A 14794-nucleotide genomic window follows, 5' to 3' on the forward strand; every position below is an offset into this window, starting at 1 on the left:
CCAGACCTATCCTTACAATCTTCTGGTGTTAAAAACTAACTTTTTTTTCTTAGAATTATATTAATTGCATCCATTTAGATTAGTTTGAACTAATCTTCTCTTGATGAAAAGGCTTACTATTCTTTAATTATTTCTTTCTTTAGAGGTACTTTTTGAGATTAAAAGAATGAATTTTCATAAAGTTTGGTTTTCTTTGAGGAACAAGTATGTCTGTTTGATTATTCATGGCTAAGCATGATTGACACATTAAAGTGGATAACAGAAAGAGTAAGTTGTCCTCACCTATACAAGTTAGTAGGGTAGCTGATTTTCTAAGGTAAGTAGATTGTTGGTTAGGTTCCTAGGACTTTGGATGCATGCTCTTAAGGTGCTGGGTTGAGAGCACACTCAGTGCGGAGTATATGCTAGGGAGCAGAATAGCATCAGCATAGTAGGGTGAATTTCATCCCTCCTGGGAAGGAAGACTGTCAACATTCTTGACTCCATCTGTGTCCCCTCTCCCTACCAATAATATTTTATGTTATATCCATTCTCCCCCCCTCCACTTTTCTTTTATTATTAAAAGTCACAAGTTTATGCAAATACTATTAGAAACAAAGAATAATTTTGGTGTCACACAAAGGTACATGTGAGCAAAACAGAAGTAGCTGGGCATTGCCATTCTTTCTTCACAAATGGTACACCAGAACACAAACCTTGCTACCAAGCGTACGTCGACAAGATATTTTCCATCTTTTATTCTTGACATAGATGATAACTATGTCTTGTCCTGTTGGTGCGTGCTCAACTCCACATCTGAGGAGATTGACTGATTGGCACCAAGGGAAGTTAATAGCAGTCCTTGCTGGTCTAAAAAACTACCTTTGGAGCCAGAGTTGTGCCACAAGTCCTTCTCCTTGGGGAGGAGAGGGTTTGATTTCATTTTATACTCCCAGGAAGCAGTTCATCACTGAAAGACATCAGGGCAGGATCTCAAGGAAAGAACTGCAGCAGAACACTGGGAGAATGCTCCTTATTGGCTCATCTCTCTGACTTGCTCAGCTAAGTTTCCTGCATAGCCCAGGCCAACTTGCCCAAGAGGACACTGCACACAGTAGTAGCTCTCCTTCAATTAGCAATGAAGAAAATGCCCCATAGACTCGCCCACAGGCCAGTCTGGTCGAGACAGTTCCTCAGTTGAGGTTCCCCTTCCCAGATGTTTCTTGTTTGTTTACAATTTGCAAAAATTAACCAGCACAAAGTGCGTTAAAGTGAAGGTGTGCTCATGTGGAAGTCAAGGACAACTTTCTGGGACAATGGATCCTCCACCAGATGAGCCATATTTCCTGCTTCCCACAGTCCTTACAGAGCAAGTAGCCAGGATAATTACCACTATTATTTTGGTTCAATTTAACTGTGACTTTTTGATAAAATGGCTGGCCAGATGTTGCAGTGAAGTAGAGCATTAGGCTAAAATCTAATATCATTTGTCCTTTATTATCCTTTGGCTTTGGCCGAAGATGTAACCTTTTCTTCAATTTAACAGGTGTCGTTGCTGTGTGTACTGCTGTGTTTACACTGTGCAAGTCTGCATGGATGTACACATGTCTCATTTTGTTTGTTATAATGAACAAGCCAGTTTGAGCTACTACATACTGAACTATAACAATGGAATTTGTCATTTTTAGTGTTTAAAATTCTCTGCACCACTGCTGAGCAATTAGGTTAATTTTAAGTTTTTACTGAAAATTTTGTTGCAATGATTGTTAAAAGTTTTTGCGTATATGTGTGCAAATATGTGTGTGTATGAGTGCACACTGTGTCACAGTCAAGAGGACAGCTAAGAGGAGTCAGATTTTTCTTTCTACTGTATAGTTTCCTGCAGTCAAACTCAGGTTGTCAGGTTTGGTGGTGAGCGCCCTGTAGTGAATAGTTCCACACAGTATTTTATGCTGTTTAGCCTAGCGTTCATTGGGTTTACTTATTTGGTTCTAATCTGTTATGTGTTTGTACTTTTATAAAACAATAGGAAAATTACTAGGAAAATGAAATAAAAAGATCGACAAAATACTAGTTCAAATTTTGGGGATAGGAGTGCACCTAGTCATACAATTTGGGCTATTGGTCTTATTTTTCTGTAAGCATAGGATGTGACTGACATTGCCTCTATGGATCTGCCTTTAACAGTATTGGCTCTAAAGTTATCTTATGCCCCAAGAAAACTCACATTTTACTTTCAGTTTCATTAACTAAAGCTCAACCAGGAAATGCTTAAATGAACTTCAGTCAGCTTTGGAAACTTTGCTTTTTGATCCATTTGTTTCAATTAAAAAAAAAAAGAAAAAAGAAAAGTTGAAATACTTATGTTTATCATAGAGACTTACAAAAATACCAGTAATGAAGGGAAAACTTGCATACTCATCCCAGTACTCAAAGTATGACTGAATAATTAGAGCTGTTTGAAATTAGAGCAAAGGAAATAAAGGAAAATGGAAGGAGTAGGCTGATTAAATCTCTGAGACTGCTGCATAGTGTTTGTGTGAATTTTTTCAGTTGTGTGTGTGGGGACATTAAAATATTTTCACAAAGATGGAAGGTATAAAAAGATTTGAATTCTTTGTTATAGACTAAGTTTTGCAGTATTTGACAGAAGACTAGTATTTAATGTTTCTTACACTAGAATTGACCCTAATTTTCTCCAAGAACAGCCAGTATCTGCTGAACATCTCTCTAGCCTTTAAATACAAATTTTAAGTTGAGAAAAATATTTTTTCTACTAAAGTAATTTTAATAAATACCCAATTAGATGAATCTTAAACAAAACATTGGACATTTTATTTTAATATCTAACAGTTGTAAAATAAGCATAGGCAAAATATTTGTTAATAGTCCTGGAGACAATCTTTTTTTTTTTTCCTGACAAATTTGAATTAATTTGCTTAAAATTTGAGTAGGGGGATTGGGGAATGGGCAGTGAGATGGCTCAGTAGCTAAAAGCATTTATAGCTCAATACAGATGACTAGAGTTTGATCCTTGGAACCCACATTTAAGAAAAAAATTCTGTTTCAAATCTGTAATTCTAGCACTCCTAAGGCATGTTGAGAGCAGGAGACTAGAGAGAGAAATGGCTAGAAACTTCTATAAACAAGCACAGTAACAGAAATAACGTAAAACGTACTACTCAGTCCTTCCTTACATGTTGATGCTCTCAAGCTCTCTCTCATGTATTCATATGCCGAATATATATCTTTAAGGATTTTAGTTGGGTGTGTGGTGGCAGATGCCTATAATCCTAGCACCTGGAGATCCAGGCACTTAAAGGAATTCAAGGTTTTCCTCAGCTACATAGCAAGTTTAAAACTAACTTGGGCCACATGAGACCCTGTGCACAACAAAACATCTTTTAAGCTAAAAAGAACTTGGGTTAATTGAGTGGTTTCTGTTTACATGACACAGAAGCCAGTTTGTTTTTAATAATTATACATAAGTAAACAAATATACACGATTTGTACAGATTCACAGTTAGACCTAAAAATAGACCAGGTGACTTCCCAAAGTTTGTTTAGATTTAGCATGCCAGTTTTTTTTTTTCTTCTTCTTTCCTTAGGCTACTGATTTGACCAATCCTTAATTCTAAACTTGGACTTGCAATGATAAAGATATAACTTACTAGAAACAACATTGAAAGTTCATCTGTTAAGGAGATGAATTAACCTAATCATTATTGAGAAGAGCTAGTAAAAGCTTAAAAGTCAAAAGGGGAAGCCTGCTAAACAAGCAGGATGATAGAATTTCCTGTTCAAGAGCTAATCAACAGAAAGACACCCCTACACATGGAAATTTCTTCTATAATTCTATCTTCAGGTCTAGTTTCCAAAATTTCCAACTTATAATTCCCTTTTGTATCTAAAAGAAAAGCAGTGTGAAAAAGAAGTACAGTAAACCTTAGGATGCTCCAGCTCTAAATGAGTTCTACAGTACTGCACTACTGGCCTGTGCTGTATTTACAGTTGAGATATATGCTTATTGGGCTCCGGCTAGAAGTAGACATGTACTGCCTTGTTCTGTATTTCTTCAGTTTCCCATGGGTTGGGCTTTCTGAGTAGACAAAGCATATTGCCTATTTTGTTATTAATTCTTTAAAACATTAGATATACAAAATAGCTGGGTTCTTAAACTCTCATGAAATAAAACCCTATAGATTGTAAATTTTAGAGCCCCCCCCCATTCCTGTCTTACTGTTTTGTTGATGTGCCACCCACATTTAGGGTAGGTCTCTCCACCTCTTTTAACCCAATCTAGAAATTCTCACAGCCACACACCAAGAGATTTGTCTTCTAGATAATTGTGTAGCTAGTTAATAAGACTGCTAGTTATAGAAATGAGAGGGTCTCAGCAGGAGAAAATTTGAGGGTGTGAAAACAATGTGTTGGCCAAGAGATGAGCAGGGTTCCCTATCCATGAGATTGCAGGTGTGACAAGATGCGCTTAAAGAGGAAAAGGAATAGAAAGCTCCATAGCATGTGCCATCGGAGAGGCCATTCCTAATGGGTTTTGGATCCAAAATGTGCTGCTGAATGGGTTTTCCTCTGTGGAAGTCACTCCAGAGTTAATTTACCTCAACCTAGATCTCAGGCAAGAGAGTGGTTTAAGATATTGGACTAGTCTTTAAAGTGATATACTCCTCAATGTCATGATTGTCCCACCTCACCTAAAGTTTGGGAAAAGAGGATTCCTAAGTTCTCCATTGGGAGTACTTGCTAAATACAAGGTAGTCTCTGGCCATAAACAAAGAATTGAAAGGTACATATAAGTTGAAAGAATAAAGCTGAATAGCTAAGCAGCAGTCAAGAAAACTATTATTTCAGAATTTTGGTATACAGGTCACTAGGGAAGTTTCAGTTTCTTCAAGAGACACAGTATAAGGGACTGAGATATTGATGGCAGGAAGCTGGAGGCAGGAGCACAGTCCATCTTCGGAGGAAAAGCCTGAGGCAGGAGCTGTACAGAGGCCGTGGAGGACTAGTGTTTACTGGCTTGTTTCTTAGCCTGCTTCCTTATTTCACCTAGGACCATCAGGCCAGGGATGACACTGCCCACAGTGAATTGGTCCTTCTCACATAGCCATCTATCAAGAAAATGTCCCACAGGCCTGCCTACAGGCCAAGTCTGGAAGTATTTTCTTGATTACCTTCTCTGATGATCCCAGCTGCTGTCAAGTTGCCATATAAACAGTTCAGCACAAGCATGTGTATTGCTTTTCCAGAGGGCCTACTCAGCAACCTCCTCTACTTCAGTTCCAGAGGATCTGATGTTGTCCTCTGCACTACAAGGACATTTATAGTCATCATGCATGCATGTGTGCGCATGCACACACACTTGCACTTGTGCGCGTGCACGTGTTGCTCTCTCTTTCACTTACACAATTTAAAAAGTCAATCTTAAAAGCAGCTTAATGCGCTGGCTGTTGAGCCTTGAGAATTTCTTTTCATAGACTCCTCAGATGCTTCTGGCAGTCTCATCTTTCAATGTTTGGGAGGCGATTGGTTGTGTTTGTGTGAACGTGTTTGTTCAAAGAAGCAGAGGCTGTCATTTGGCATCATCTTCAGTTCTGAACCTTTTACTGAATTGGGTTTGCTGATTTGGCTAGGCTGGTGCCTTTCAGCTCTGTGCACCCCTGTGGTGGGTACAGGTGCACACTGCCCTGCCTAGCTTTTTGGTTTCCGTGGAAGGAATTAACTCAAGTCCTTGAGCTTGCCTGGTAATGACGTGACTGACTGAGCCATCTCCCCAGTGCGAGGCCTAGCATTCTTGACTTGCGTCACAGAGTAGAATTTCAGGATGAGTTGGTGTGAAGCACAGTTTACTAAGAAAAGATTTTTAATTGCAGAGTCAAGCATCGATGTTGAGGGAGAGACTCGGACATTTAAGAAAAGGACAGTTGTGTGTGTGTGTGTATATACATGCAAGTGGCAAGAATGTCACCTTGTTATTTCTTTACAGCATCTTAATATGCATGGCTTCAATTTTTTTCATAATTCTCATCTTGCAGTCTTTTTTTTTTAATACTCAATGTTTTTAGGAAGCCCTCAGTGATTTCACTATTCACCACTCTTGTTCTCCATTCCCCTCCCCACTGGTCCTCTTCCTTCTCTTTCTTCCCAGTATCCTCCCTCCTTCCCTCCCTCCCTCCCTTCCTCTCTTTCTGTACTATAGGAGATATTTTAGTTATTCTTAAAATGGTCATATAGTATTGTTTTGGGTAAAATAAATTTGTATTAAGATACATTGAAGGCTTTTTTTGTTTTGAAAAAAATTTCATGTGTAGCATCTATGTAGTCCACCCCCCCAAAAAACTCTTAGCGAATTATTTAAAATCTTCACTATATACTGTCTACATTGTTCTCCAGATATTAGACTGCAGTTCTGAAGGTTTGTTTACTGAACACCAAGGCTTGTCTTCATCAAGCCCTACTATGTTACAAGGAAGTACAATGTAAGTGAGGAATCTGCTCGTGTGCATAGGTATTAGTGGCTAGGTTCGAATCCTGACCTGTCTAGGAGAGTGGATAGGTCATGTGCATGGCTGCTCCATGACAAGCTTCTATATCAGCTTACCAAGCTACCTAGAAGCCAGCAGCTGGCCAAGCTCACTGCTCACTGATCCATGTATACATATTTAGGCCTTTTCTTTCTGTCAGTAGTATTTCAGTTCCTGCTGCACACTTCTTATTATTTTTGATCCTACTATTGTAACTTGATTAATTCCCTCCCTCCCTACCTCCCTCCCTCCCTCCTTCTCAAGTTATCTCACATTCCAACCACTGTTATTCCCCCCTTCCCCCACCCCTCCTCCCACCTGCCCTACCCCACTGTAGCCCATCCCCCATCTACTCCTCCCAGTGGGTAAGGATTCCTATGGGGAGTCAACAAAGTCTAGCACATTAAGTTGGGACAGGACCAGGCCTCTCCCCTGCATTAAGGCTGAGCATGGCATCCTGCTATAGGGATTGGGCTCTAACAAGCTATCTCATGCACCAGGGATAGACCCTGGTCCTACTGCCAGGAGCCTCTCAGATATTCCAAGCTTCACCACTGTCTCCCACATATGGAGGGCCTAGTTAGGTCCCATGGAGACTGCATAGTTGTCAGTCTAGAGTTGATGAGGTTTCACAAAATTGGTTTATCTGTCTGAAGATGTCTCCATCATGAACTTGACCTCCCCTGCTCATATATTCTCTCCTCCCTCTCTTTGATTGGATTCCTGGAGCTCTGCCTGGTGCTTGGTTGTGGATCTTTGCAACTGGTTCCATCAGTTACTGATGAGAGTTGGGGTATTCACCGCTCTGACTACAGGGTTAGGCCAGTTCAGGCATCTTTTCCACTCTTGCTAGGAGTGTTAGCTTGGTTCACCCTTGTGGATTCTTGGAAATTTCTCTAGCCCCAGGTTTCTCCCTAGCCCCATAGTGGCTCTCTCTATCAAGGTGTCTCTTTCATTGCTCTCCCACTCCTTCTCTCTCCCCCTTGACGATTCTATTTCCTCATGTTCTCATCTACCATCCCCTCCCTTTAAATTTCTTAATTTTAGCTTTTAGATTCATTACAAGTAGATAAAGATACAACTTTTTTAAAATCATGGATACTATGAACATACTAGCTTCAGTAGTTTCTTCCCCCACTCTCTCCCTCTTGTTCTCCCCCTCTCCTCTCTCTGTCTTCCCTTTCTATCTCTCCCTCATCCTCTCTCCTCCCCCCTTTTCCTCTTTCCCCCTTCTTGTTCCTCTCACCATGTGTTTGAGATAGGATTTCACTATGTATTCTTGGATGGCCTGGAACTCAGTGTATAGGACAGGTTGGCCTCCAGCTCACAGAGATCTGTAGTAAGGAGCTACAGGCTGTGTTCCGCCGCCCGGCTCCTAGCTCCTGGCTAGCTTTATACCCGAAATAACAACACACAAATTGTATTCATTTAAACACTGTTTGACCCATTAGCTCTAGCTGGCTAACTCTCACACCTTGCTTTAACCCATATCTAATAATCTGTGTAGAACCATGAGGCCGTGGCTTACCGGGAAAGATTCAGCATGTCTGACCTGCGTCCATCTTGGGCAGGAGCTTCATCGCATCTGCCCTGGAGAGGAGAGGCATGGTGTCTGCCTCACTTCCTCTTCCTCCCAGCATTCTGTTCTGTTTACTCCACCCACCTATGTTCTAACCTATCAGGCCAAGCATTTTCTTTATTAACCAATGACCTTCCTCCATCAGAGATCTGCCTGCCTCTTCCTCCTGAATGGCTGGCATTAAAGGTGTACGCCATCATTCCTGGACTCCCAGTAGTTTCTTTAATGCTATTCTTTGAGTTGTCTATGTATAAGATCATGTTGTCTACAAGTAGAAGTAGTTTAAATTGTTTCTTCCTTTTGAATTTTATTGGAAATAGAAAGGAGTATTCTGACCAGTGTTAGTAGATCTAAAATTTGTCTTAAATCAACAACCTTCTACTCATGTTAATCATCAAGAAGGTTTATAAATGTTTACAAAGTAGTTATTTAATATAGTGTTTGTATGCATATTATAGCTCTGGTAATAAGATTGCTGTATGTTTATTGTAAAGTACAGAAAATAAATTTTAAAATTTAAATTTTTAGAAAATCTTGTTAAAGCTTTTCTTGTTAAAGAATATTTTTAAAATATATTATTTTAAATATATTAATTATGAACCTTAGCATTACAGTATACATTTAAATCTGAAATGTCATAGTATAGCATTCTTGTTAAGGTATATTTAAAATATTGGTACATAGTAGTACATTATCATCAGTAGTACTGTTATTAATTTTGTTTACTGTGAAACAGGATTTCCATGTCTATCCCTGGCTGGCTTGACCTTGTGATCTCTTCTCTACTCTGATTTGCTCCACTATGTTTAGCTATGGTTCTGCAGTACTTTGGTAATTAATTGTCCCTCTTTTCCTCCCCTCTCAGGTGGATGCACGAAGCATACCAGTATTAGCAAAATGGCAAAATTCCTATAGCATTAAAGTTGTCCTCCAAGAGCTGAGACGCCTAATGATGTCCAAAGAAAATATGAAGCTTCCACAACCCCCAGAAGGACAAACGTACAACAACTGATTTTAGTGGATCTCAAACTTGTCTTAAATCAACAACCTTCTACTCATGTTAATGTCTTGATTAAATATCACCATGCAAAATACCCACACATTAAGTAAAAAGAATTCCAGCTGGTAAACATGACCTGGACAGTTGTAAGAATATATTTAATATATGTACACCTATTATGTTTTCAGGTAACAGAAGAAGTGCAGCACAATTTTTCTTTCTCTTCTTAAAGCACTATCATTTAAACATGAGCCTGAAGTATTCAAAATTGAATTCAGGTTTTCAAGACAAAAGCACGGCAAAGGAGTGTCAGATGGCAGTGGAAACCTTTGTCTTTCTGAACAATAAAGTCTCAAGACGGAAGAGCAGAAATGGCATGCTTTATCCATCGTCCTTATACTACAGTGAACTGTTTAAAGTAGCAGGTATAATGAGTAGTCACAGTTGTGTTAACTCGAAGCGGTGCGGGTGTGGGTGCTGACTACTATAGCATCAAAATAGCTTCAGGATTGTTTTGATACCTGTATTTATAATAAAAAGATGTTTGGGGTATTGATGAATCTCTGTTAAAAGCTGTTCCCGTTTGTTCCATGTAACAGACATGATAAATATTTGTTTACAGTCTTTGTTTAATAAAACATGCTTAGAGGTTTTAAGTGAAGCAACGAAAAGGAACTAGGTGTATGGATATGTGATTTCAGATCAAAGTTAGTCTTGAAATGTAAATAAAATGCGGAATGTGTCCTCAGACTGTGCTATTTCTGTTACATTGGTATTATCTATAGTATCCATATCAAGGTGGCAAAATTGGGCATTATTAAGCTAGGCATAATGGTGTCAGAAGCAGAGAGATGGCAAGTTCCGGGCCAGCCTGGGCTGGTGAATAAGATTGCATTTCAAACAAAACCAAAACAAAACCAGAAACATTGAGAATATCACAGATTTTCATTGAAACACGTCTTTTACTTATTCTATTTTATATGCTTGCGGTTGGAATTTACAGAGTATTTTCTTTGACATATTACATGCTTAGTTGAATTTCTTTGCACAAAGAGGTATCCCAGTTACGTTTCTAATTTGATTTCATTATAGGTAATAGTCAAAAAGGATATTTGCATTTTAGCAATTTTTATAGTTATAGACTACAAATTATTTAAGTATCCATTACTTTTCTCTCTGTAACATCTTTATTTCTATATGAAACTTTAGGTTATTTACATTGAATGTATTGAAGACATTTCCTTCCTATCATTTTTTTTAGTTGTTATTTAATTTGGGTGTGTGCACATATGCGTGTGTATCTGTGGAGGCCAGAGGATTCCTTTGTGGAGTTGGTTCTCTCCTCCACTTTTATGTGTGTTCCTGGTGTTGAACTCTGATCACCGTGCTTGTGAACAAGTGCCTTCACTGCTGAGCTATCTCATTGGTCCCCTCCCCCATCCTTTAAGACCAACAAAAGTTATTTTACCCATTGCACTCCACTTTCACGTTAACAAACCTATGTCTGAACTTGAAAGTTCATTTTTGTTCTTTTATCAAGGTGACAAAGATTTATTGTCTTAATAAAAAAATTAGATGTTCAAACTTTACCTATAAAGAAAGTCAAGGAAAAAGTATGAATAGTAGGCTGTGGATTATCAATCTATTTCATTTGTTACTTTTATAACAAGAACAGGTTTCTTGAAACATACTTGGCGTGTTTTAAGCTGTTTCAAAGTAAAAACTTTATATTTGTGGGCATTGCATTAATTAAACTCTTGCCAGTTTGTTTAAACACCATCCTCACTGTTACTGGTATTTTGAAATGGTATTGCTGTGTAGCCTGTGATGGCCTCAAACTTGCAGCAGTATTCCTGTCTGAGCATTCTAAGTACTGGTTGGCCATGTTCAGCATAAATGCACCAATTTGAACACAGTTGAATTATCAAAGATGTCTGTTTTTCTTCGCGTGTGTGTTTGTGTGGGTGCATGTAGAGGCCTTAAGGTTGGTGTCAAGAATCTTCCTCAATTACTCTTTCACTTTATAATTTGAGACAGGGTTTCTAAGCGAACCCAGAGCTCACTGATGCAGCTAGCCTTGCTAATCAGCTTGTTGCAGAGATCCCCTGCCTCTGCTTTCCAAGGCTGGAATTACAGCCTCACCTATCATTTTGATGTAGGTTCTGGGGATCTGATCTCCAACAGGCATTTCAACCATTGAGCCATCTCATCAGCCCCTCAAAGATGTTCTAAGTATTGCAAAACAGCACAACATACACAGTTTGTTTCATGTATAATTTATTAAAACTTAATAAATTATTAGACTTAAGTGTTATTCTGAAGTATTAGCCTAGTATTTTAATTGTTCAAGATTAAGTTTAAGTTGAATTGCACTGACAGTATAGAGTATGATCAAACAGTATGATCTTTTCTGCCTTGAAAATGTGTCTTGTGATTCTTGAAAGCTAGTAAGTGTTGGGATGCTTTTTGTAGGCTGGGATTTGGTACGTTTGCCTCATGTCCTCACCGTGTATGCTACTGTGGAAGGTTAGGGATTGTGGACCTTAGCAGAAATCTGTGACTCAGTAAACTTGATTCCAAAGCAAAATCCATTATGCATGTAACAGTTGCAATATATATGATAATCTAAGATATCATAATTGATGAAACTTAAGGGTTAATAGAGCCTCTTTCAAATAGAAGCCATCAGTTTTAAAGCAAATTTTCCTTTGTAAAGTGGCTAGGGTTGCAGGAATGTTGTGGTATAAACAGACAAGGAAATTGCCATAGAAATTTGTTTCAGAGAGTTTTCAAGTGTGATCCTTGAGGCTGAATATATGTTAATAAAAGTTACAAAAGTAAAATTTTTGTCCTAGTAGGTCACTTACACTTGAATGGCTTTAACTACTTGGTTGATAATTTTCACAATTGATACGTTTTTATTCGATAATTTAAAATAAAGTTATTGCATTTGTTTAGGGATCTGTGTATAACTTTCCAGGATTATGTATCATAAACATTGGGAGGGGGGTCAGAGGCATTTTAGTCTTCTGGGTGTGAAAAAAAAACCTTAGAATTTTATTTATTTATTTATTTATTTATTTATTTATTTAGTGTTTCGAGACAGGGTTTCTCTGTGGTTTTGGAGCCTGTCCTGGAACTAGCTCTTGTAGACCAGGCTGGTCTCGAACTCACAAAGAGTTCTGCCTCTGCCTCTAGAATTTTATTTTATCCTTTAAAGAAACTGTCATACTTAACATTTGAATAGGTGATTAGAGAGGGAATCAGTTTGGTTTATCCGTCCAAGCTGTTTTACCAATAGACTAATTTCAGTGCTAAAGCTACCTAATATATGTTATATATTGTAAATGCTTGTAAAATTATTATTTGAAAATTTAGAGCATGCCATTGAAAAACATTGCTAATAAGTTTGATCATGACTTTAGGTCATTCTAGTAAGTGCATTTATATTTATAGGTTCTATTGCATAGAAAAGACAGCATTGCCAGCCACAATCACGTCAGCTATTTATTTATTTATTTATTTATTTATTTATTTATTTATTTATTTATTTATTTTTCATGGTAAAGACTGCTTTATTGCTGACAGTTAGTACACGTCAATAAATAGTGATCCCCAAAGAGCTCAGTTACTCATCAAATTCCTGATCCATCAAGCTCTGAATGCAATTGAACCATGTGAAGCCTGGGATGACGAAGTCAGTTCTGCTTCTTGGGAAATGCAGCCACAGCTAACTGATAGATGGCATACGCTGTTCCACCAACTGTCAGAGAAACATTGCTAATAAGTTTGATCATGACTTTAGGTCATTCTAGTAAGTGCATTTGTATTTGTTGGTTCTAGTGCATAGAAAAGGCAGCATTGCTAGCCACAATCACGCCAGCTTTTTAAATTAATTCTTATGTACTTTTAATGTGGTAGCACACACCTTTAATCCCAGCACTTGGGAGTAAGAGGCAGACAGACGGATCTCTGAGTTTGATCCCGGCCTGGTCTACAGAAAGAGTTCCAGGACTGGCTCCATAGCAACGGAGAAGCCCTGTCAAGATACATACAGCCTTGAAAGGATTTTGGAAAGTATTTAAGGAATTTTTTCTAATTTTTCCTTTGTAAGTACTTTTTAGGTATTTGCATGCAAAATTAAGATATTTATTATTGGGAAGAATCTAAGAGACACTTATTTTACTTTCCTGGTAAGTACCAGTGTAATTTTACTGCTTCTGTTTGACTAGTTTTTGGCGAGTTATAACTTCTCAAGATCTTGGAAAGGTATACATGTTGAATAGTTGTAATCAATGTATTATAGAACCCATAGGAACATTAGTGATTAACTCATTCAATACTGACTTTACTCGAAAGCAGGGAATCCAAAGGAATAGGATTTCTAAAGTTAATATTCTTTGACATTGCCACAGAGTGGATGGATGTGTCCCCCCCCCAAAAAATGTATCATTTTGTGTGCCTGTGTACTTGTGCATGGGTGTGTGTTTGTGTGTGTGCACATGTGTACACACATGCTAGCTCTGGAGGTCAGAGAACAGCTTAGGAGTTTATTCTCTCCTACCATGTGAGGAATTGAACTCAGGTCATCTGTATTAGGGACAAGTACCTTTACTCTCTAAGCGTCTTTTCAGCCCTAAGGAAATCTTACACTGAAAATATTGGATGTTTAGAAAGATTGGTGGAATGTTGAGAAGATAACTTACAACGTAATTATTTTTTGAAAAGAAATCTAAAACTTTGATAATACAGAAAGGATGTAAAAATCAAAACCACCATTTTGTAAAATTCAGGAGTTTGAGAAACTCATGGAATGAGCTACATGATTTAAAAAAATCATTTTGAGAAGGCTGGAGAAATAAGTCTAATGACTTGAGTTTTAATTTACAGAAGCTCTATTAAAAAGCTGGACACTAGTGTGTGTCTGTAATCCTAACATGTCTCTAGATCAAGAGGTGGGAAGAGGAGACAACTTCCTCAACTATTGGATATAAATTGTTGTGATGTTTATATCCTTAGTGAAAGGTTCTCAGCTGTGAAGTAAGGACTTTGCTCCTAATTTTTACATGTAGTTTAATACTGACGTAATAGGTTCCCCCTTGCAAGTTTATGAAGTCACTGATAAAAGCTGAATAGATCCTTCTTCACTTGGAAAGACTAGCAACTGTCCTATCTCAAATGGGTAACTGGCTAAACCCCATGTAGCAGTTGCTCAGTAATCTGTGTGTCACCAACAGGTGTAACAGCATCTGTTTTATTTTTGTCTTTACTCAGTAACAAGTAGCTAATTAAAAAAAAAAGCTGGGTAAAGATTATACACAAAAGCAAGGTTGATTTCTGCTTGCAGGCTGTTGTCTTAAAAATTCTGCTGATAACTGTACCAGCGTCTTTGATGCTAGCACTGCTGAGTGGTCAGGAAAAGGTATGGTTGAACCCCAGCTGCCCATGGCTTGTACTTCTCACTTCCTGGGCCTCCCCATGAAGAAATGGTTGGTGACTTGGTTTCAAGTCTCTGCATGTAACTTAGACTGATCCAAGCTATGAAGGTTTCATAATGAAAGGGAAAGGTGCTAGGAAGATGTTGAAATAAGAGCGGCAGGGCTGCATCCCCAGCACCCGGCCGCCTGCATGGCTAGCTTTATACCCGAAATAATTACACGGAAACTGTATTCTTTTAAACACTGCCTGGCCCCA

General features: G+C 38.3%; 1 protein-coding gene across 1 annotated transcript in view; it reads left to right on the forward strand.

The window, feature by feature from the left end:
• Ube2v2 (ubiquitin conjugating enzyme E2 V2) overlaps positions 1–9851 on the forward strand; it is a 33677-nt gene extending 23826 nt beyond the window's left edge. Inside the window, exon 4 of the mRNA XM_005370372.2 lies at positions 8966–9851. Coding sequence (XP_005370429.1) covers positions 8966–9112 — 147 coding nt within the window. The 3' untranslated portion in view covers positions 9113–9851. The remainder of the gene's footprint in view (positions 1–8965) is intronic.
• The last annotated feature ends 4943 nt before the right edge of the window (positions 9852–14794 follow it).

Source organism: Microtus ochrogaster, unplaced genomic scaffold (genome assembly GCF_000317375.1).
Source record: "Microtus ochrogaster isolate Prairie Vole_2 unplaced genomic scaffold, MicOch1.0 UNK77, whole genome shotgun sequence".
NCBI classification, from domain to species: Eukaryota; Metazoa; Chordata; class Mammalia; order Rodentia; family Cricetidae; genus Microtus; species Microtus ochrogaster.